Genomic DNA, 22197 nt, shown 5'->3' on the forward strand with positions numbered 1-22197 from the left:
AGAATGGGAGGAGTATTTGCAAATGATGGGACTGACAAGGGTTTAATTTCCAGAGTATACAAACAGCTCACACAACACAACAACAAAAACAACAACAAAAAACCACTTTTTAATCAAAAAATGGGCAGAAGACCCAAAGAGAATTTGTCCAATGAAGACATACAATGGCCAACAAGCTTATGAAAATATGCTTATTACTGCTAATTATCAGAGAAATGCAAATCAAAACTACAGTGAGGTATCACCTCACACAGGTCAGAATGGCCATCATTATAAAGACAACAAACGATAAATACTGAAGAGGGTGTGAAGAGACAGGAACCCTCCAACACTCTAAGTGGGAATGTAATTTGGTGCAGTCAGTGTGGAAAACAGTATGGAGATTCCTCAAAAAACTAAAAATAGCATTACCATGTGACCCAGCAATCCCACTCCTGGGCATATATCCAAAGGAAACTCTAATTTGAAAAAATACATGCACCCTAATGTTCATAGAAGCACTATTTACAATAGTCAAGACATGGAAGTAACCTAAATGTCCATCAACAGATAACTGGATAAAGATGTGGTGTATATATACAATGGAATACTACTCAGCCATAAAAAAGAATAAAATAATGCCATTTGGACCAACATGGATGGACCTGGAAATCGTCATACTAAGTGAAGTAAGCCAGAAAGAAAAATACCATATGATATCACTTATATATGGAATCTTAAAAAAAAAGGGGACATAAATGAACTTACTTACAAACCAGAGACGGATTCACAGACACAGAAAATAAACTTATGGTTACCAAGGGGGAAAGAGGGTGGGGAGGGATAAATTGGGAGTTCAGAATTTGCAGATACTAACTATTATATATAAAACAGATAAACAACAAGGTCCTACAGTATAGCACAGGGAATTATATATTCAATGCCTTTTAGTACCTTATAAGGATAAAGAATATGAAAAGGAATATGTATGTATAAATGAATCACTATGCTTAACACTAGAAATAAACACAGCATTGTAATTTAGCTATACTTCAATAAAAACGGGGGAAAAAACATATCACATTCCTTCTAGGCCTTAGAATTATTAAGATCATTTAAATATTGAACATATCAATCAAATAAGTGAGTCCGGTAATAGTCACATTTTTGAAAAGTTGAGACCAAACTATGTTCTTATCTGGGGAAACACAAATACTTCACTTCCTATTTCCAATGTTCTCCACAGAATTTTCTCATTGAATAATGTTATAAGTAAGGCTTCCATTTTTTCAAATTTTCATATGGCGGGGGTGGGTAACGGTTGACAAACCAACCTTAACATGTCACATGTTGTAATGTCAAGTGCTGTTTATGGGACACTATCTGGTTTTACATTAATCTCCTTTAACATTCAGAAATACCCTGTAATAGATTTAACTGCCATTTTATAGATGGGGAGGGGCTGAGTCAGCATGGCGAGAAATCTGACTAAGGTCATACAGTCAGGAAGTGTGTGAGGGTTTGAGATCTCTGTGTCCAGGTGTGTCAGACTCTGTCCCAGAGCAGGGAACTTGTAAAGAACTGGGTCTGGCTGGGTCTGAAGGTCAATGAGAGCCAACCAGGAAGAGTGGAGACAGAGGCAGAGTACACTCAAGAACAAATGAACCATAAGTTTGTTCTCTGTGTCTGTGAGTCTCTGTTTTGTAAATAAATTCATTTGTGCCTTTTTTGGGGGGATTCAACATATGAGTGTAATAACATATGCTATTTGCCTTTCTTGGTCTGACTTACTTCACTTAGTAGATAATCTCTAGGTTGCTGCAAATGGCATTATTTCATTCTTTTTTATGGCTGAATAGTGTTTCATTTATATGTATACCACAGCTTCTTTATCCAGTCATCTGTTGATGGACATTTAGGTTACTTCTGTGTCTTGACTATTGTAAACAGTGCTGCTATGAACATCGAGGTGCATGTATCTTTTCAAATTAGAGTTTCCTCTGGATATATGCCCAGGAGTGGGATTGCTGGGTCACATGGTAATGCTATTTTTAGTTTTTTAAGGAACCTCCATACCGTTTTCCACAGTGACCGCAAAAAATTACATTCCCACCAACCAGTGTGGGAAGGTTTCTGTTTCTCCACTCCAGCATTTATCATTTGTGGACTTTTTAATGATGCCAATTCTGACTGTAACAATTCAATAACAAGAAAACAGACAACTCAATCAAAAATTGGGCAGAAGGCCTAAGCAATGTGTTTTACAATGGCAGGTAAGGTGAAGGGGCAAAAACAAACACCAGAAAGTTAGAAAACCAGAATGTTTATGGATGGTGATCGCAGGGAGCCTAATTTAACAACAACTAGCAAAGAAGTGAATGATGGCTTTGACCTTACACATCTGCAAGAAGCTATTACCAATCACCTTGTGCATTTTATATCCTATCAAAAGAAGATCCACAAATTAAACTTTCCAGAATCCATTTTTTAATTAAAAGAAAGAAGTTATCCTATAACTTTACAAGATGAATTGCTGAAACAGGGTGTCAGAAAAGGCTTCCCAGTATGAGGGAGGGGAAGGTGCGAAAGGACAGCTCATTCCAAAGTTTGCAAACCGGCCTACGCATCCACTCAGGGTAAAGGAATCAAGTCTAAAAGAACTTTGGAATTAAATAAAGTTAGGTTGGTTGGAAATAAGGAAACAAAAAGCACTGATAATATACAGGGGAGTGTCACAGACTGGCACAGAGCCTGGAGAAGAGGAAGAGAGAGCGCAGAGGTACCAAAGGAACAGAGTAAGTCCACTGACACATCTTTGCCTGTCTCTTCACGCAGATCTAGGTGCATCTGGCCCACCTGGCGCGGGCTCCCTGAGGCACGCCATCCCTGGGCTGGAGAGGTGGTGCCAACTCTTGGCTCTCTGTTGGGCAAGTAGATAGTAAGGGAGGAGAAACCATGAGAGGGATGAAAACCAGGAGAGACATGAAAGAGAATGTCAGGTGCTATAGAGCAAGTAAAAGACACTTAGAGAAAAAACAATCAAATGGGTCAGACAGAGAAAGACAAATTCTGTATGTTATCACTTATAGGTAGAATCTAAAAATTAAAACAAATGAATGTATAAAACAGAAACAGACTCACAGACATAGAGAACAAACCAGTGGTTGCCAGTGGGGAGACGGAAGGGGGGAAGGGCAAGACAGAGGTATTAAGAGGTACAAACGACTATGGATAAAATCAATAAGCAACAAGGATGTATTTTACAGCACAGGGAAATATGGACGCTATTTTGTAATAACATTAAGTGGAGTATAATCTATAAAAATATTGAATCACTATGTGGTACACCTAAAACTAATACTGTAAATCAATTTAAAAAATTCAAAAAAAAGCTCATGCTAAGAAAGGTGACATAGGAGGTTCAAATTTATGCCATTCCATGAATATAAATCATGGAGGAAGCAATGTCCCATTGTCAGCAAGTGCTGATAACGTGGAGACTACCTGACCACACAGAAATACTGGAGCACTTGGTTTCGTAATACATGTTAATTAACGTGCTTTTTTACGGCAAAAATAAAAGTAGGTGGGGAAAAAATCACTCACTTGCACTAGGTCAGTATTTTTATTTGCCAATGTACTGGGTGATAATGCGGAAATGATTTGGGATTGTTTTACTATATGTTACAGTGTCTTCTCAAAAGACAGTAGTCATCTTCACTCTGAGAAATTAATGTGGAAGAGAGGTAGAAGGCAACTAGAAAAAAATAAACTTTCCAGTTTTTATTTGAAATTATCTAATCAGAGCAAATTGGTGAGCTTTCCTCTTATTGCTACAGTTTTCTCTTTTTGATCTCATTGGCCCTTCTGTTTTTTGATGTGTTCCTTTGCTTAAAAATAAATGCAGTTGCTCTAATTTTTAGGAAAAAAAGACAATCAATAGTAAGTATTTTACCAAAGATTAAGATAAAAATTGCACTAATAGGTAGAATCTAAGAAAAGAGCCTATGCACTGGTTTCCTTTTTCTTCCATCATTTATAGGATTATCCTTATTTCAACTAGATAATCACTTAGTTATTCCTCTAAGCATTTTTTCTTCCCTTTATACCAAACTATACATAACTAGTAAGGTTATTTACACATTAAGTCACTTTGGTATAAACTAAAATGATTGAGACTGTCTCAGCTCCATAATCTTTTTCATAAGACCAAAACTTGACCCAGGAAAAATGAATCTGAGACCAGCATAATCTTTAAATTTTTGTTGTTGTTGTTAATGGAGATGCTGGGGATTGAATCCAGGACCTCATGCATGCTAAGCATGCGCTCTACCACTGAGCTAAATACCTCCACCCCCCAGCATGATCCTTATAAATATTAATAATCTAGGTTCTATATGGAACTCACAAGCCTTGATCCAGAAACTAAATAGCAGATATGAAATCAAAAAATGTTAAGTAGATGGAAAGCCTGGAGTTTTCTTATCAAATGACTCAATGAGACCGAAAAAATTACAATGATCAATAACTGAAATAGGAGGTAATGAGATCACATATATGTAAAAACAGTTTAATTGTTTAACACTTTAAAAAACACTTTTAAAAATTCTTGTTCTGGTTAATTACTGTCCCGAGTCCTCATCTCCTATCTCCTTGATCTTGGCATTGACCTTTTGAAGCTCAAGCTCTATTATAAACTTTTCATACGGCCACAGCCACTGTTTAAGCAGGGACAGAAGATTTGGAGCTCTAATAATAGAATGACAGTTACCTTTTATTAAGCCCTTGCCAACAGCTGTTCACCAACTTCACGAGAATTAGGATTGTCTGATATTCATACCAGCCCCTTGGATCGGCATCACTAGTCTCACTCTACAGTCGGGACACAGGGACTAACAGGGATCTGGTCAAGAAAATTGCTCGAGGCCCCAGAGTTTAGTGAAGTAGCAGATGGGGGATTAATGAAGAAGCAGATGAGAGCCTGAACACTAAATGGCCACAGAAACCAGACCCACGGGATATAAAAACTTTGTACTCTCAAACGTTAAAATTTGAGAACTATAGTGAGTCACTCCAAGAATCACAGCTATGGAGTTGATTCTTTTTTCTTGTTAGAAATAACTGCCTGTAGATTAAAATTACTTTGAAAAAGTAATCCCCTTGTAATCAGACGTTTCCAACATGTGTCTTCTACCTTTATATTGAGTTTTCGACCTTTTTTAGTTGTATCGAGCAGCTGAGGAGCTTAGGGTAAGTAAGTGTAGATTCTAGATTCAATTGCCTCACTGTGAAGTGGGGATGATGTAAGTGCCTATCTCTTGAGTGTTTGTAAAGACTAAGAGATAATATATCTCACCTACTTAACACAGCATTAATAACACAGCCAACCCATGGAGTTGTAACAGGTACAATTCTAAACACTTTACATGGAATTACTCTTTAATATTCAAAGTGACCCTATAAGGAAGACACCCTTATTACCTTCATTTTATAGACAAGAAACGAAGGCAAAGAGTGGTTAAGAAACTTGCCAAAGACACAGAGCTGGTTGGAGGAGTCAGAATTCTAACCCAGAGTTCACAGGCCCCACGGTGCCACTGGTAAGCGTTCACCTGGGGCTCGCTGAGCAGAGCCCTTCCTAACTTAACTACTGAGTGACTAAGAAGTCAGTCTGGTTTATAAAGTCCTCTCCACAACATCTCCACAAACAGTAGTTTTGTTGTTGGGCAGTTGCAGGTGCAGAGTCAATACCCTGCCACCTGTCACCAGGTGAAGACACACTCTGTCAGCCCCCAGGATAAGCAGAGCAGCTGGAGGGGGACTACCACCCACAGACAAGAGCCCATGGTCTATTCCTGGCTCTGCCAAACATTTCCCGGGTAACCTTGACTGAGGTGTTTCACCTTTCACAGATTCCATTTCTTTTCTATAAACCAAGGGAATGGGACAGGATAATTGGAGAGGCTCTTCCCTACCCTGAAATTTCAGGATTCTATGAGGACATGGTCTGAATAACTGCCCCTGTTAAAACACCAGTGCTGGAAAGCTTCAGCAAGCTACTCACACTTCATACCAAGGATGAGGGCATTCAGGACTACCTTCTTGACATTCACAACGTACAAGAAAATGGTTTGGAGAGGAGGTCTCAAAAAAGGAATCTAAGGACAATGATGACAAAAATTTTTTAAGTGTCATGATTTCTTTTCCCAAGGGGTAACAGTGATTGCTCTCCGTATCGAGTGCTGGTTTATTTGCAACAAAATTCCCCTTGGCCACCAAGGACTAGAGATGTCCTATGCCTGCAGGTCAAAAATGAGTAGGGAATCTCAAGAGTATTTTTCTTAAAGAACAAGAGAATCAACTTAATGGATCACATGTGAATTATCTACTTGTAAAAGTACTGACAAATAATTTTAAATCTTGGACTGCCTTTCTCACCATCCAGTTGTATTCTTGGCCCCTGTCTTCATTATCTATTTATTGATATAACAAATTACCAGGAACTTACTGGCTTAAAATAACACAAATTCATCACCTGACAGCTCTGTAGGTCAGAAATCCAGCACCAGTTCCATTGAGCTAAGACCAAGGTGTCAGCAGAGCTGTATTCCCTTCTGAACTCTCTAGGAAAGGATCTGTTCCTGCTTTCTCTAGCTGCTAGATGCCACCACGTCCCTTGGCTCATGGCCCGTTTCCTCTGACTTCAAAGTCAGCAGCACAACATCTCTCTGACTCAACAACATCCATCATCACATCTCTTTCTCTGACTCTCTTCTACCTCTCTCTTCCACTTTTAAGGACTCCTGTGACTCCTCTGGGCCTCCCCAAATAATCCAGGGAACTCTCCCTGTTTTAAGGTCAGCTCATTATCAACCATAAATCCTTAAATCCCTCTGCCACGTCCCCTAACGTATTCAGTTTCCTGCATTAGAACGTGGACATCTCTGGGGGGAGAGGGAGGGTGTGTTACTCTGCCTACCACCTCTCTTCCCTCTCTCTGTTGTTCTTCAGATGCAGTAAACTCACAGAAGATATATATATCTTATATATATATAAATACTTTGCAAAATCAAATAGCAATTGGAAAGTAAACTTATCCCCCTCTTCCCTTCCTTCACTTCCTTCAAACTGTAGGATGTACAGGATCCTCAAGTCAAATAAGAATCATGTTTCTATTGGTTGTCATTGCCCATCAACTGCTCACTTGCTTTCCTCCATTTGCAAGGATAATTGATATTTGACAAGATTATCTTTAGTTTCTTATCTGGGTAAGTTTCTCTTCTTGTTAAGTTTCATAATACTTAGGACATAATGATGTCATCCAAGTCAACCAACCACTCCACAGTGTATGAAACCACACTCAGTCCTTACCCACCAAGCAACTCGATGGCTCCTGGGTCTCAACAGCCTCTGAGTTTCAACCACCTGGGAAACCAAGCTCCGAGTAGTCAGCCTCCCTTTATCACTTCCCCTGGAATCGTCACTAACAGTCAGCAGAGTCAAGGAAATATACAAATGGTAAACCCAATTATCGGAACAAGAGCCACGAACTTTAAAGAAGAAGCAAAGACAATTGGGGTAAGTCTACTTACTACTAGAATTTTAATGTTGCATTTGTAAGGGTTTATTGTATTTATAAATTATAGGTGGAGAGAAGTTTATGATCTTGTGGCATACACCCAATCATTAAAAAGTTCTGAATGATACTCTGGAAACAGTATCCCTTCTGGGTAGAAATAATCAGTCTGCCTATCGACTTCACCCTGAGCTCATTTCATTTTAGATTCAAGCAAAAATCTAACGGGTGATAAAAGATTCTTCCCAGCAGGACAATTCAGTAACATTGACATTATGGGAATACCAGTATTTCTAGCTTGGTCTCATTTCTACAAAGGGTATTCTGGGTACCCTCAAATCCTGTCTCTGAATTAGTTTCAAGCCTGGTATTTGTATAGAGATAAATTCACATTAATATGAACATTGATGGCTGCTTTACAAATAGAACTACAAATGGGTCATCTGGGGAAACTGGATGTGAAAGAATCAGGGGCCATTCCATCTGCCATGCCCTTCCAGTGCCCCTGGAGATGTTACGACCTAACTGCCAAGTTCTCTCCACAAGGGGCACTTTGACCCTTCATAATCTAGTCTATGGAGAGACACTGTAAATCACGCCTTCCTTGTACAGGAAGACTCCACTTCCAGAGGCAGAGCTGTTAGTCCCTTTGCTGTGCTTTTCACGCCATTAACACAATTCCACCAAATAGCACTGTCCCTCCCTGTATGCAGCTCTAACTTCTCTGCTAGAGCATTCAGTAAATGAGACTGAGTGCCCATTATGTGCCAGAAACTCTTCTAGCCACCTTAGGAAAGAAAAAATGTGCCCTGGTCCCCCTCCAACAGGCAGACCTAAGCTGGGAGGTGGCCGCTTAGATCCTCCTCCTGCAAATAGAGGAAATTCCCTGCTCCCACTGAGGAAGTGGGACAAACTAGCACATGGTCCAACTGACCCCTCACAGGTGCTGGGGATACTGCCGAGAACCAAACAGGCACAATCTCCGCCCTTGCGGACCTGAGAACCTACCGGGGGAAATCAGCCTACATACACAATAAAGAACTGAAGTCCAGTGTGTGTTAGAAGGTGATCAAAGATATGGAGAGAATCAAGAAGTGTGGGAGGGATAAGCGGTTCCAGGCAGTGAGGGGTAGCGATTTCAAGCTGGCCAGAGCAGGTTTTCCTTAGAAGATGACATCTGAGCAAAGCCCTGACGTGATGGGCGAGCCGCGCAGATGTCAGAGCAACAGGTTCCAGGCAAAGCCAAAGGTCTGTAGAGGAAAATGTGTGTGGCGTGTCTGAAGAACAGGGAGGAGGCGAGTAAAGCAGAACAGAATGACAGATGGAGTGGGGAGTCAGAAGGAGGGCAGAGGGGATCAGATTCTGTGCGGCCTGCAGGACAGGAGGCTTTGGCTTTTAGTCTCACGGTAGAGTCACTAGAACATTCTGCCTGGTACCAAAGAGGTGCTCAATAAAAGTGCTTTAAAGTGCTGTTTTGTCTTTTTAAAAGATTCGGCTAACAGAAGCACCTTCTTCTCCCCGAAGACTGTACATCTGTGCTGTTAATAGCCCCTGGTCACCCAACGGTGCAGGGGCCCCTGGCAGGAGAATGTGAGTGGACCATCTGTCACAACTGACCCAGAGCTTAAAGTGGGTCTGTGGCCAAAAGTCCAGAAGGAATGAAAAGACTAACTTACTAAGTCTGGCCAACAAGCAATTCTGATCAGTACATGGTACCTCCAGGGTCCTACTAGGCCAAAGAAAGGCCAGTTTTAATCCAGATCTAATTGCTCCTCATCAAGATGATGGCAAGGATGACGATGGAAAGCTTAGAGCCAGATGCTGCAATTGCTGCTCTAGAGAAGAGGTTGCAAAACCAAGTAATTATGTCTAATGCCAGAGTTCTTCAACCGAGACCCACAACTGGCTAAAAGCCAGGACACTTCTGAAGTTATAAGCAAATGTGGGGTGTGTGAATGTATGGATGTATAAGAACAGTTGTTGAGGTGAGAAGGTTCATAGGCTTTATTGGTGTCTCAACTTCATTGTCAAAAAATATTAATCTATCAGCATTATTTAGGAAGCTGTGTGGTTTTTTTCTCTCTGTCTAATTCTGATTCAATTTAATTGTATGTGGTAGCGCTTTACTGAAGAAATAAACAGCAATCCTTGTATTTGCAGTCTTCCTGGATAGATAAGATGTTAACTTGGGAAGAAACAGTGTACCTTCTGGTCCAATGTAGCAACAGTTATCTCTCGCAAATCTGTTTATCTGGGATGAAGGAAGGTGCGCTAAGAGGTACAAAGATGTATCCACTGTCTTTGAGAACATATGGATACGCCAGTAAGGAAATTTCATATACCTGCAATTGACAAACCGTGTAAATGAGCACAAAACCAGTAATATGCTGTGTGATTTATACTGTAATATACAACAGAAATTTAGGCGGAAAAAGATAGCTTAAATTGACTGGGGTAATCAAGAAGACTTCATGGAAGAGGTGGAGCTGAGCCGAGCCTGAGGGAAGGCTGTACTGAATGGTTAAGATGTGGGCTCTGGAGTCACTCTGCTATATTAAATTCCCAGAGCTGCCCCTCAGCAAATGTGTGACTTCAGGCACTGCTATGGTCTGAATATTTGTGTCACCCTGTCAAATTCGTATGTTCAAATCCTAACTCTCAGAGATGATGGTATTAGGAGGTGAGCCTTTGGGAAGTGCTTATTAGGTCATGAGGGTGGAGCCCTCATGAATGAGATTAGTGCCTCATGAAAGAGGCTCCTGAGAGAGTCCCAGCCCTTTGCACCACATGTGGACACAGAGAGGTGTGAGCTATGAACCAGGAAGAGAGCCCTCACCAGAATCTGACCTTGCTGGCACCTTGAACTTGGACTTCCCAGCCTCCAGGACCGTGCACAATACATTTCTTCTGTTTATAAGCCATTCAGTCTGTGGTATTTTATTACAGCAGCCTGAACAGACTAAGACCGACACCTAATTTCTTTGTATCTCTGTCTCCATCCCATTGTTGGAAGGATTACATGTACAATAAGTGTCAAGTGTTTAGAATATTACTAAGCATGTAGTTAATGCCTAATATTTGTTTTTTCCTTCATTGATACTTTCCCCATATCTGAGATTAAACAAGCAGAGAACTGGTCTGTTTACAAAAGATAGCCATCGAAGTCACAGTTAAAGCATTTTTTCTAAGAGTCTTGGAGCCTCTCAGGGATTCTGACGCACGAGTAAGCAGTAGCACTTTCTAAAGAACTCTCCTTGGGCCACCTGCACAAGCATCCCCAAATATCTCAATCAAGGCCTTATGCCGAGTCCCTGATGCTAGTGTAGTCAAAATCTTAATGGCCCACCTCCTGTAGGGGTGCAGCTCAATGCCACCCGTAAGTCTTGGCAGAGTTGACAATAAACAAGCAACAGCAGCAATGACAGTCATGTTTCAGGGGTGCCTGAAGATGAAGGAGCAAATTTTTTTAATTATTATCGAAGTATAATCAATTACAATGTGTCAATTTCTCATAAACAGCACAATATTCCAGTCTTGCATATACATACATATATATATTTGTTTTCATACTTTTTTTGAAGGAGCAGTTTTTAAGTGTCTATTTTCTTTTTCCAGGCAATCCAGATCATAATTGGATCGATGCACATTGGCTTCGGAATTATTTTGGGTCTAATGAACGTCACTTACAGAAATGTTTTGGGTTTTGCTTCCCTTTCCTTTATTAGCGGATATCCATTCTGGGGCGGCCTCTCTGTGAGTAGACTGCTGGAACATTCTCCTGCTCAGTTCATCGAAGATAGCTGTCCCCAGTCTATGCACAACTCATCTTTTAATAAGCCCTGCATCTGATCGGCTGGAGAATTTAGATAGATAGATAGATAGATAGATAGATAGATAGATAGATAGATAGATAGATATCTAATTAACATCTAATAAGGGAGAGCTTTTGTTCTCTATTTTAACTTGCAGCCTGAACTCACACGATAAAGTTTACTCTGATCAAGTAATTAGCAAACCAAAGTCTTACTTCCCTATTACAATTTAGATGGAAATGTATGTGTTGGGTGGAGAGCAGCAAAAGGAGGTAATTGGGAACATGATTTAAAATAGCAATTGATCATGAGAAGAGACTGAACAGTGAGGTCAGAAGTCATCAGAACAAAGAAAGTTTACAAGGGAATGAGTTCTTTATATGAAAGAAACTAAGGAGACAAAAAAGGAAGTCAAGAGGTCATAATCTCTTGAGTGTTACTCCAAAAATTGAGAAGAATGGGAAGAATTTTTGAGAGGGAAATATAAATAGACTAATATGATGATATAGAGAGAAGTAATTTCCAGGAACAACCAAAGAACTCATCATTTCACAAATACATCTGTCTGTTTTTACAGTTCATTATTACTGGAGCTCTCTGCATATCAGCATGCAAGCAGCTTTCCCCTTCCCTGGTAAGTTAGAATGTTTCTACTTTTTAAACCCCTTTAAGGATTAATTTAATTTATTTGGGGAATAAAACAGAGAAGGTGGATTCAGAAAATGAGAAGGGGGGGCATTTTTTTCCCCAAAATATCTGTTGGTTGCCTCTCCATGATATGTGTGTCTTCGCATCGTCCACACGATTTGCCACTCAGGAAATGGCAGAGTTCCCCATCCCGCCTCTTTAATTCACAAGAGTGGAAATTAGTACAGATGGGGTTTCCTGAGGCTCTCTGGTTCAGTGGGGTCACATTGAGCTGGGGGAACATTGTGAGCATTGCTGGAACTCCAAGTAGAATCCAAGGGGCCCAGAAACACGTGCTTGACACTTCAGTATCAAAGATGCTGCTACTCATTGGCCCTTTCCCAGTTCTGCCTTGCCTTGGAACTTTATTTTTTTCATTTGTGTGTCTCTCCTATTGTTATTCAGATCTGACTTTTGCATCATAGTTCTTGAAACCACCACTAAAAACACCCAGCTCACCACCTAAGAAGAGTTCATAAAAATACATCACTGAGACAGGCCTTCCATTCTCCTGGCCATAGCACTCCACCTTTTGCAGTTTCCTAGTCCACTTCTGAAACAGGAGAAATAAAACGGTTTGCCAAGAGTTAGAGGCAACTAGAGCAGAGGTGGTTTCAAGATTATATTTAATCCAGCACAGGAGGGAAGAATGGGAGAACAGGAACATAGAATTGTGTTGCTCATGCTCTCCCAGAGTAGATTGGACTAGACTAGACTAAATTCACATTAGATTAGATCAAATCAGTCTAATCTTGATTAACCACTCCTGCTGTGCTCCAAAAACAAAACAAAGCACCCTCTCTCTGCATGATTTAGGGATGCTTCCCTCTAACTAAGCTTGTCCAAGCAGAGAATCTGTCCATTGGGAGAAGACAGCTACTAAAATTATACCTAAAGCCATATTTCCAGGAGCCTGTGGAAGACGCAGGCATGCTGAAGCAGCAGCGCATTCCGAAGAACTCCTAACAATTCAGCGAGGGCTGGGTTTCACAATTACTCTGCTGAATTTCAAGATCTTCTTGTAGCAGCTGGGGAAACTTTTGTACTGTGCCCAGACACCTCTACCCCCAGAAGCCTAACAAAATTCCTAAATTGATCAGCAAAGATTCCGTGTATATATACTTTTCCATCTATAAAACTGGAATGCTATACAGTACTACTGCATATGGTGGTTATAAGAGCTCTATGTGATAATGTATTTAAATAATTTAATACAGTGACTGTGACAGAAACGTGCTCATTAAAAGTTTGTCATTTTATTGTTGTAAAAAAGGGAGTATCATTGTTACTGTACATGACCTTCTGCTTTGGCCTATTCACGTTTTTATACACATTTTAGAGACACCCTACATTTATGCTGCATGCCAAATGGCTTTCGTGGTAACTACTCAGAAGGGCAGAGGAGAAAAAAATCATTTCAACCTCCAAGTTTTTTTTCAAAGTTTCAGAGAATAAGAACCATTAGATTTAATTGATTCTTATTTATCATTCACCCTATATATTATTTCTTCTTCTTGTCATCTCTATCAGATAAAAAGCAGCCTGGGAATGAATATTGTCAGTTCTGTCTTTGTCTTCATTGGGGTGATTCTGTTGCTGGTGGATGTGAGCATCAATGGGCAACCTAATCAAGACTACTGGGCGGTGGTAAGTATCCTATGGTCTGCCATTGCCTCCACTCTTCCCACTCACGTGGAGTGGGTCTGTTTTTATTTCTCATTACTGCCCAGCAGCTCTAGCAGAAACTCCCTTTTTCTATCCCAGCCCTACTCCTAGTCATGTGATCTCTAGGACTAGAGAATAAAGTGGGAGAGTTACCTCTGCAGATGGACTAGGGCAGAAGGGCCTTCTTTACTGGTCCATCTCATGGTGAGTCACATGAACAACTGGGGAGACTCCTAAAGAGTGTACAGAAAGAGTGAAAAAAATTCCCTGAAATAAAATAATAATGGAATTTATAGACTGAATGGGAATAATCTGTAACAGGAGAAAGCGATGCAAAGTAAGTGAGATACAGATATAGATATTAATATTGATATATAGTGATACACATATGTATCCTTATTAAGGCACAAGGTATAGAAAAGGATTCTTTGAGATTTTAGGCAGAATAACAAAATGACTTACAAGCAGGAAAAAAAAATCAGCTGGACTCAGTCACTCCTCCAGGAACATCCAATGAGGGGAAATAATGGAGCAATGTCTAGAAAGTTCTGATGAAAAGAAAATGTGGCTCATGAATAACACCTCCAATAAAATCCTTGTGAAAGTATAAAAGTAACAGGAAGATACTCTCAGTAAAAGAACAATAACACACATGGGCACTGCTGCTAAAAAAGTCGTAATGTTCAACACACATGAGGTAAAGTAAATCAAGAATTCAGAAAGGCAGGAAGAAGCAGTGTGAGGACATGAGTGAAAAGCACAAAAATCAGGAGGCGAGGTGAGGAGGGGAGCAATAAAATGAGAGACAAAATAAGAGTGCTACTCACTCATTTTTCATAATCAACAACCATCTAATCCTGCTTAAAACTGAAACTTATAAAATGACGTCAACTTCTTTCAGAATTTCCAAAACTTAATTTAACTTAACATCTTTTTATTCTTTTAAAATCAAGTAATGCTTTTACTTCAAAATAGGAAGTACAAAATGATTCCATTCTTAAAGAGTAGTATTTCTCTCTTTTGCTCTCTCTTTTTTCTCCTCTCTTTCTGTCTCTCCATGCATCCATTTTTCCGTTTGCCTTTTGCCCATCGACAGAGTTCTGGAATAATAGGCCTCAAGTGTTAATTTTGCTCATTTCTGGGCAGTGGTGTTTGAGATGACTGGTTGTCTTTTATATTGCTTGATTTCTTTCTTAATGAGCAGATAAATCTATACATATGTATATAAAGAAAGCCACTACAAAGAAAAAAAAAGTCCACTTCTTTTCCAATGTTTCAAAATAAAACAGTCCACTGGAGAAAAGAAAAGTCTTCCAGCATTTTAAAGAAATTCCAAGATTAATTCACAATCCTTTGAAATAAGCATGTGATGACAGTCGAGAAATAATCCCAGAGCGAGTCGAGGATAAGCAATAGCACATCTGATGAGTCAGTAGCTTTCTGAAGCCTGAGTGAAGCCCCCCGATCAGTCAGAATTTCAGTGTGTTTATTCCTGATTTCAGCTTGCTGGGAAAGGGATTTCAGCCATGCTGATCATCTTCTCCATCTTGGAGTTCTGCCTAACTTGTACCACAGCCTATTATGCCAGCCAAGCAATCATCAACACCAATGGGGTGAGTTGGGCCTCTTCCCTGTAAAGCAATCTGAGTATGTAATGGAGAAATATACACGTACGTGTCAGCGCAGCCCCACTGTGGGTTTACCAGAGCGCACTCTGCCCTCAGCTCTGATGGAACCAGCATGGCGGGGTTGGGGTGGGTACTGAATAGGACTGTAGTAACTATTTTCTTGCTTCCTTCTTTCTTTCCAGGCTGTCCTGGTTGTTCCAAATGTGTATACAAACAGCCCCTTGACCACAGGCTTGCCCTCGGTTCCTCCCAGAAATTATGGCCACCTAGCGCTCACCCCACCTACCACCACTGGGTATTAAAAGACAAAGGAACATCATGCAATCTCACGGGGTAAAACCACCTGCAGAAACTGCCTAAGAAGCTGGCCTCTACCACTCACGATGACTGCTGATCTTTAGAGACTGTTTGGAGATTTGCTCTTAGTTTGTCATGAATCATAACTGGATAGATCTCCTTGTTACTGTTTCTTCCTACGTGCCACCACCACACACTGGCAAAAGTAAAGGACCAGCATGCTGCAAATGACTCCGAACCTCTCTTAAAGTTAGAAACATGCCTGTTAATGTTACCCTTTCCTAGTGGTTACCAGTGGGGATGGGGAGGGGCAAACTACTGGGTATAAGATGGGCTCGTGGATGTATTGCACAATACAGGGAATATAGCCAATAATTTTGTAATAACTATAAATGGAAAGCAACCTTTAAAAACTGTATAAAATTTTTTTAAAAATTTTTAAATAGTTAAGCCAGAAACCAAAAAAAAAAAAGAAAAACAAATCAAAAAAAAAAAAAAAAAAACCAAAACACAAGAATTATTTTTCCAGAATCCATACAAACAACATTTGCATTTGTCACATCCCTCTAAAAAGTAATCAGTCACAACAGTTCCCTTTTCCCATGGAGCAGATGCTGGCCAAACATATCCTGAATTTAGGTGATTGGGAGGAAGCTCGTAGAGACTTCCCAGGCATTTATTTGCAAGAGTGATTTGAATCAAGGAAAAGGTCTGGAGGAAGCTGTGAGCTCAGGTATCTGAAGCAGAAGCTGAAACACTGGGACGTGGCGCCCGGTTCCCAGCCTGACTTCCGGGACGGGTCTGACCCCTTTGGAGAAAGAGGTACTCTCATTTGTGCATGGACTGTAGTCAGGCTCCTGCTCCGTAAGGAGGACGGAAGGAAATGCAAGGCTGCTGAAACACCCCTGGGGGGCTCGGAGCTTAGGGACTGCTGGGAGACCGCACCTGGGGCCAAGCAGCCTTCGTCCAGAAAAGCAGCTGCCAAGATTGAGAAGGCTGAGATGCAGATGGAAAGTGGGGGCCCCACACACGGTGCCGAGGCTCAGCAGAGGTCTGCTGTGCTAGAGGACAATGTGAAAACTCCTTGAAATACTCTGGAAGTGGGGATGTGCAGAGAACCGGGGTGTGCCCACGCAGGTGGGGGTGCAGGCCAGGCTAATGTGGCCGTGTTGTCTGTGTGTCCTTCTAATTCCCACAGGCTGGAGAGCACTCAGACATCAGCATTTCCCTACAACTGGCTATTTCTGCCTTTCTCCCTTCCGTTTGTAATGAAAACGAAGCCTTCCTCCCTCCAGGCTATTCTCTACAAGACAATTCATAACGTGGAAATGTTTTCTCCTCTCCTCAAACCCACCTCCTCTCCACTCCTGATAGCTGTTCACTCAATTCTCAACTGTTTACCCCATGACTCAACTCAGTTGGTGGGGATGTAGTTTGCTGCAGCCATTATGGAAACAGTATGGAGATTCCTTAAAAAACTAAAAATAGACTTACCCTATGATCCAGCAATCCCACTCCCGGGCATATATCCAGAGGAAACTCTAATTCAAAAAGATACATGCTCCCCAATGTTCATAGCACCATTTACAATAGCCAAATCATGTAAGCAACCTAAATGTCCATTAGATGAATGGATAAAGAAATTGTGCTATGTATATACAATGGAAAACTACTCAGCCACTAAAAAAGAATAAAATAATCCCATTTGCAGCAACATGGATGGACCTGGAGATTGTCATACGAAGTAAGCCAGAAAGAAAAAGAAAAATACCATATGATATCACTTGTAAGTTGAATCTAAAAACATAACACAAATGAACCTAATTACAAAACAGAAACAGACTCATAGACATAGAAAACAGACTTACGGTTACCAGAGGGAAAAAGGAGGGGTGGAAGGATAAGTTGGGAGACTGGGATTTACAGGTACTAACTATTATATATAGCATAGATAAACAACAAAGTCCTGCTGTAGAGCACAGTGACTATATTCAATACCTTGCTAAAGCCTATAATGAAAAAAATATGAAAAGGAATATATATGCACAAGTGAATCACTATGCTGTACATGAGAAATTAACACATTATAAATTGACTATACAACAATTAAAAAAATAAAATAAAATGTGAAGGGGAAAAAATAAAAAATAAAAATGGATAGCTGTTTACTCAATTCCACCAGCTCAGCAGTACTCAGCTGGCTTCACTCAATCTCCTTCTCCACACGTGGGCTCTACCCTGTTTAAGTTGTACTCACAACTTTATTTTTCACAACTCTTCCCACTCCCCCAAATATTTAGCAACACTTTAAAATTTGGCAGGGAGATTGCTCAAGATGGTGGAGTAGGAGGATGTGAAACTCATCCCCCAGCATCCCCTTGCTGCCACTGCAACAGACACATTAAAATACATCTACATGTGGAGCAGTCCTCACTGAAAACTAACTGGAAACTGACACAAAAACACCTGTACAACCAAGGCTGTAAGAAAGACACACACGTAATCGGGTAAGAAAGAAAGAGAAGTGATCAGGTCAGGACCTGTGCCCCCCAGGAGAGACTCAGAGGGAAGGGAGATTACACAGGTGGAGATTCACCTTGGGGAGTGGCTGGTGCACCTTACTGGGCACCCCAGCCCAGGGTCCAATACTGGGAAGAGGAGCCTCCTTGGCTGGTTGGAGGGCTGCTGGGACTAACAGGAGGGCTGTGGGAAGCCCAGACTCCGCTGTGTGGAGCACCCACATGCTGGTTAACCCCCAAGGCAAAGCAGAGAGGGCAGACTGAGGACTGCTCTAGCAGATGCTCAGTTTCCCCACTCTCTCCCCAACACACCTCAGCATGAACCAAGGGAACGCTCCAGCCCTGCTTACTCCACATCACAGCAATGCAGTGGAACTAGGGCTGGCTGCCAGGACCAAGGAGAGAGCTCAGCCAGGGATTCAGACCTGGAGCAGCACCTGAGCAAGACAAGGGCAACAACTGCTGGCATCTGCATAGGTGACACATCAGAGGCAGCTCGGACCTCTGTCTGTGGCGGACCCATCGCCACTCAGGCCCTGTCAGCAGCAGAGAGCCTATTGCTTCCACACTGCTCCACTGTGGGGCAAGGGTCTCAGTGCTGGGAGGGGAAAGCACCAACTTAAAGACAACAGAGCTGTCCCTTAGGGCTTCTGCCCCAGCAACTTGGGATCCAATCCCCCCACCCTCCACTACACAGGGCAGTGATGGCCACTAAGTAGAGGGGAACCCCACCTCACACTCGGCAACAGCTCTAGCCCCTCCATCTCCAGCCTGCCAATACTGAATCAGGAAGAAACAGACAATACAAACACACCTATCACTAGTAGTTAAACTGAATTTTTAATTAAAAAAAAAAACTCCCAGCAAACAAAAGTCCAGGCCTGGATGGCTTCACAGGGGAATTCTATGAAACATATACTGAACAGCTAATAGCTATCCTTCTCAAACTGTTCCAGAAGACTGAAGAGGACACAACACTCCCACATTTTACAGGGCCACCATCACTCTGATACCAAAACCAGACAAAGACACTACAGAAAAAAAAAAATTACAGGCCAATATCTTTGATAAATATAGATGCAAAAATCCTCAACAAAATATTAGCAAACCAAATCCAACAATATATAAAAAAGGGTTCTATACCATGCTCAAGTGGAATGTAGTCCAGTGATGCAAGGATGGTTCAACCCCTGCAAATCAACCAATGTGATACACCACATTGACAAAAGGAAGGATAAAAATCACATGATGAACAATAGGCATATGAAAAAATGCTCAATATCACTAATTATCAGAGAAATGCAAATCATAACTACAATGAAGTATCACCTCACACCAGTCAGAATGGCCATCATTCAGAAGTCCACAAATGACAAATGCTGGAAAGGCTGTGGAGAAAAGGGAACCCTCCTACACTGCTGGTGGGAATGCAGTTTGGTGCAGCCACTGTGGAAAACAGTATGGAGATTCCTCAAAAGACTAGGAATAGAGACTTACCATAGGACCCAGGAATCCCACTCCTGGGCATATATCCAGAAAGAACCCTACTTCAAAAAGACACCTGCACCCCAATGTTCATAGCAGCACTATTTACAATAGCCAAGGCATGGAAACAGCCTAAATGTCCATCAACAGATGACTGGATAAAGAACAAGTGGTATATTTATACAATGGAATAATATTCAGCCATGAAAACTGACAACATAACACCATTTGCAGCAACACAGATGTTCCTGGAGAATGTCATTCTAAGTAGGCCAGACAGAGAAAGAAAAATACCATATGAGATTGCTCATATGTGGAATCTAAAAAAAAAAAAAAAAAAAAAAGAACATAAATACAAAACAGAAACAGACTCATAGACATAGAATACAAACTTGTGGTTGCCAAGGGGGCGGGGGGTGGGAAGAAACAGACTGGGATTTCAAAATTTTTAGATACTGACAGGCATATGCAGAATAGATAAACAAGATTATAGCACAGGGAAATAGATACAAGATCTTGTGGTAGCTCACAGAGAAAAAAAAATGTGACAATGAATATACGTACATTCATGTATAAATGAAAAATTGTGCTCTACACTGGAATTTGACACAACATTGTAAAATGACTATAACTCAATAAAAAAAAAAAGTTAAAAATAAATAAATAAATAAATAAACTATAGCCAACCAAATAATTTCCTTGCTTTGCTCCCTTGTCTTCTATAAACACCTTTCCCCTAGTTCCTGTCAGCAGAGTGCTTCTAACCATTTTTGGTTTGGTGCAGTCAGCTTCACATCAGTGTTTGCTCAAACTCTTCAAGATTTTAATGTACCTCAGTTTATCTTTAAACACATGTAAGGCATGTAACATTGCCTGGACATAGGAAGAAAGAGAGAAAGAGAGGGAGGGAGGGAGGGAGGAAGGATGGAAGAAAGAAAACTTTTAAACTACAGTTGGCCCTTGAATAACACTGAACTGCATGGGTCCATTTATATACTGATTTTTTTCCAATATGTAAATACACAATCCAACACTACATAATCCATAGTTGGTTGAATCCACAGATGCCCAACCATGGATATGGAGGGCTGACTGTAAAGTTATACGTGGATATTTTACTGCATGAGGGTCCCCCATTGTTGTTCAAGGGTCAATTGTGTTCATTAGCATTTTATTAAATAATCACTAAGTAATAACGCTGACTATATAAAACTGAAATTTACTATACATATGTATGTATGTGTGCATGTATGTGTATACATATACATACACACTTACTTTATATAAATATTTATACATATTGCGCTTCTACAATAAACCCAATTGCTTAGTTTCCCCAGGGTTTCTTGTCTTTTGTATCCTGAGAACCAATTCGAGGGAAATTAACAACATAATCTATATGGAGAAAAATTTAAGATGACAAAGAGTAAAAGTTAAGTCAAACTAGATGTCAAACCATAACTAGTTATCTATTTATTTGTGGAAGATGTAGAGTTATTGAGGCTCAAAGGGAAAAAACTAAAAATAAATGAATTCCGAATTTCCAAATCCAGGTTATAGGGACAGAGAAAAGTAAGTTTGGTTTACTGATCTGTGATATTATCAGAGGATGTCCTGTCTCTCAGTTTGACTGACTCATCTATTCTCACCTATGTTCCTACTGAATACATGTGAATGAATATGTATTCATATTCACAGAACAAAAATGAATCCATATTTGGGCCCAATTCAAGAAAACGGTCAAAGTAAAGATAATTTCCAGAGACTGTTGGCTAAACCTTAAATATATATTTAAGAAAAAGATGTATCACTTATCTCACAATCAATCAACCAACCATGGCAGCAAGTTACAACAGGGCACCATCTTATCAGAACTGACTCTTATTTCTACTAAATCTGTAATCTTAAGGTTAAAGGTACATTCAAGTGAGTTTCTGTTTCTTTAGCATGTGAACTACTTAATATTGTCAGGTGCCCCTCTGCTCATAGACAGATAAAGCACAAAAGAAAAATGCGAATGATATAAATTATGGTATTTTATTACTTAAAAATGAAACTAAAACTTTTAATGATATACTGACCAGTACAAAATGTAAAGGTTTCAGCAGAGCTTGGCATATTTTTTTTTCTTTTAATTGGGGGAACTTTTACAGTTGCAATGTAAGGAAGCTAGCTGTGGGGCTGAAGATAGTTAACTGAGTTTATAACTGATTTTCAGGCCATAAAATTACCATAAAAGTTCTTTGCAGCTTTAAGATATACTTGTAGTTGTACTTTGGCCAAAGGTGTCTGTGGCACTTCAGCAATTCCTTTATCAAAGAAAATCAGTCTCTCTTCAGGAATGTTTTGCTCACTCGGCTATCATTCACTAATATTTACATCACAAGCCTGAATTTTAACTTTTCCAAAATACCAAGGTAAATTTTTCTGGAATAAATTAAAGTTCATAAATATTCAGAAGCTGCTCTCCGGTTACTTTAACACCTCAGTAAGTCGTGCATAACAGGAAGATCTGTACATGTCGGTTCATTTATGATTACACTGTTTGC

The 22197-nt window shown here is 40.4% G+C and overlaps 1 protein-coding gene and 1 long non-coding RNA gene across 3 annotated transcripts in view; one reads left to right on the plus strand and one right to left on the minus strand.

The window, feature by feature from the left end:
• LOC116666489 overlaps positions 1 to 22197 on the minus strand; it is a 38039-nt gene that overhangs the window by 15332 nt on the left and 510 nt on the right. The window lies entirely within an intron of this gene.
• LOC102520496 (membrane-spanning 4-domains subfamily A member 12) lies at positions 2658 to 15717 on the plus strand. Its single transcript, XM_032489512.1, has 7 exons — positions 2658 to 2774; positions 7270 to 7557; positions 11171 to 11308; positions 11945 to 12001; positions 13585 to 13701; positions 15222 to 15332; positions 15530 to 15717. The coding sequence occupies exons 2-7, from the start codon at positions 7291 to 7293 to the stop codon at positions 15647 to 15649; spliced, it is 810 nt and encodes a 269-aa protein (XP_032345403.1). The 5' UTR covers positions 2658 to 2774; positions 7270 to 7290; the 3' UTR covers positions 15650 to 15717.

Source organism: Camelus ferus, chromosome 10, assembly GCF_009834535.1.
Source record: "Camelus ferus isolate YT-003-E chromosome 10, BCGSAC_Cfer_1.0, whole genome shotgun sequence".
Lineage (NCBI taxonomy): Eukaryota > Metazoa > Chordata > Mammalia > Artiodactyla > Camelidae > Camelus > Camelus ferus.

Excerpts from the sequence above, each read along its gene's own strand:
- LOC102520496 (XM_032489512.1), top strand. The coding sequence starts at position 7,291 with ATGATGTCATCCAAGTCAACCAACCACTCCACAGTGTATGAAACCACA. Across the intron at positions 7,558-11,170 it reads AAGAAGCAAAGACAATTGGG|GCAATCCAGATCATAATTGG; the intron begins GTAAGTCTACTT and ends TTCTTTTTCCAG. Across the intron at positions 12,002-13,584 it reads AGCAGCTTTCCCCTTCCCTG|ATAAAAAGCAGCCTGGGAAT; the intron begins GTAAGTTAGAAT and ends CATCTCTATCAG.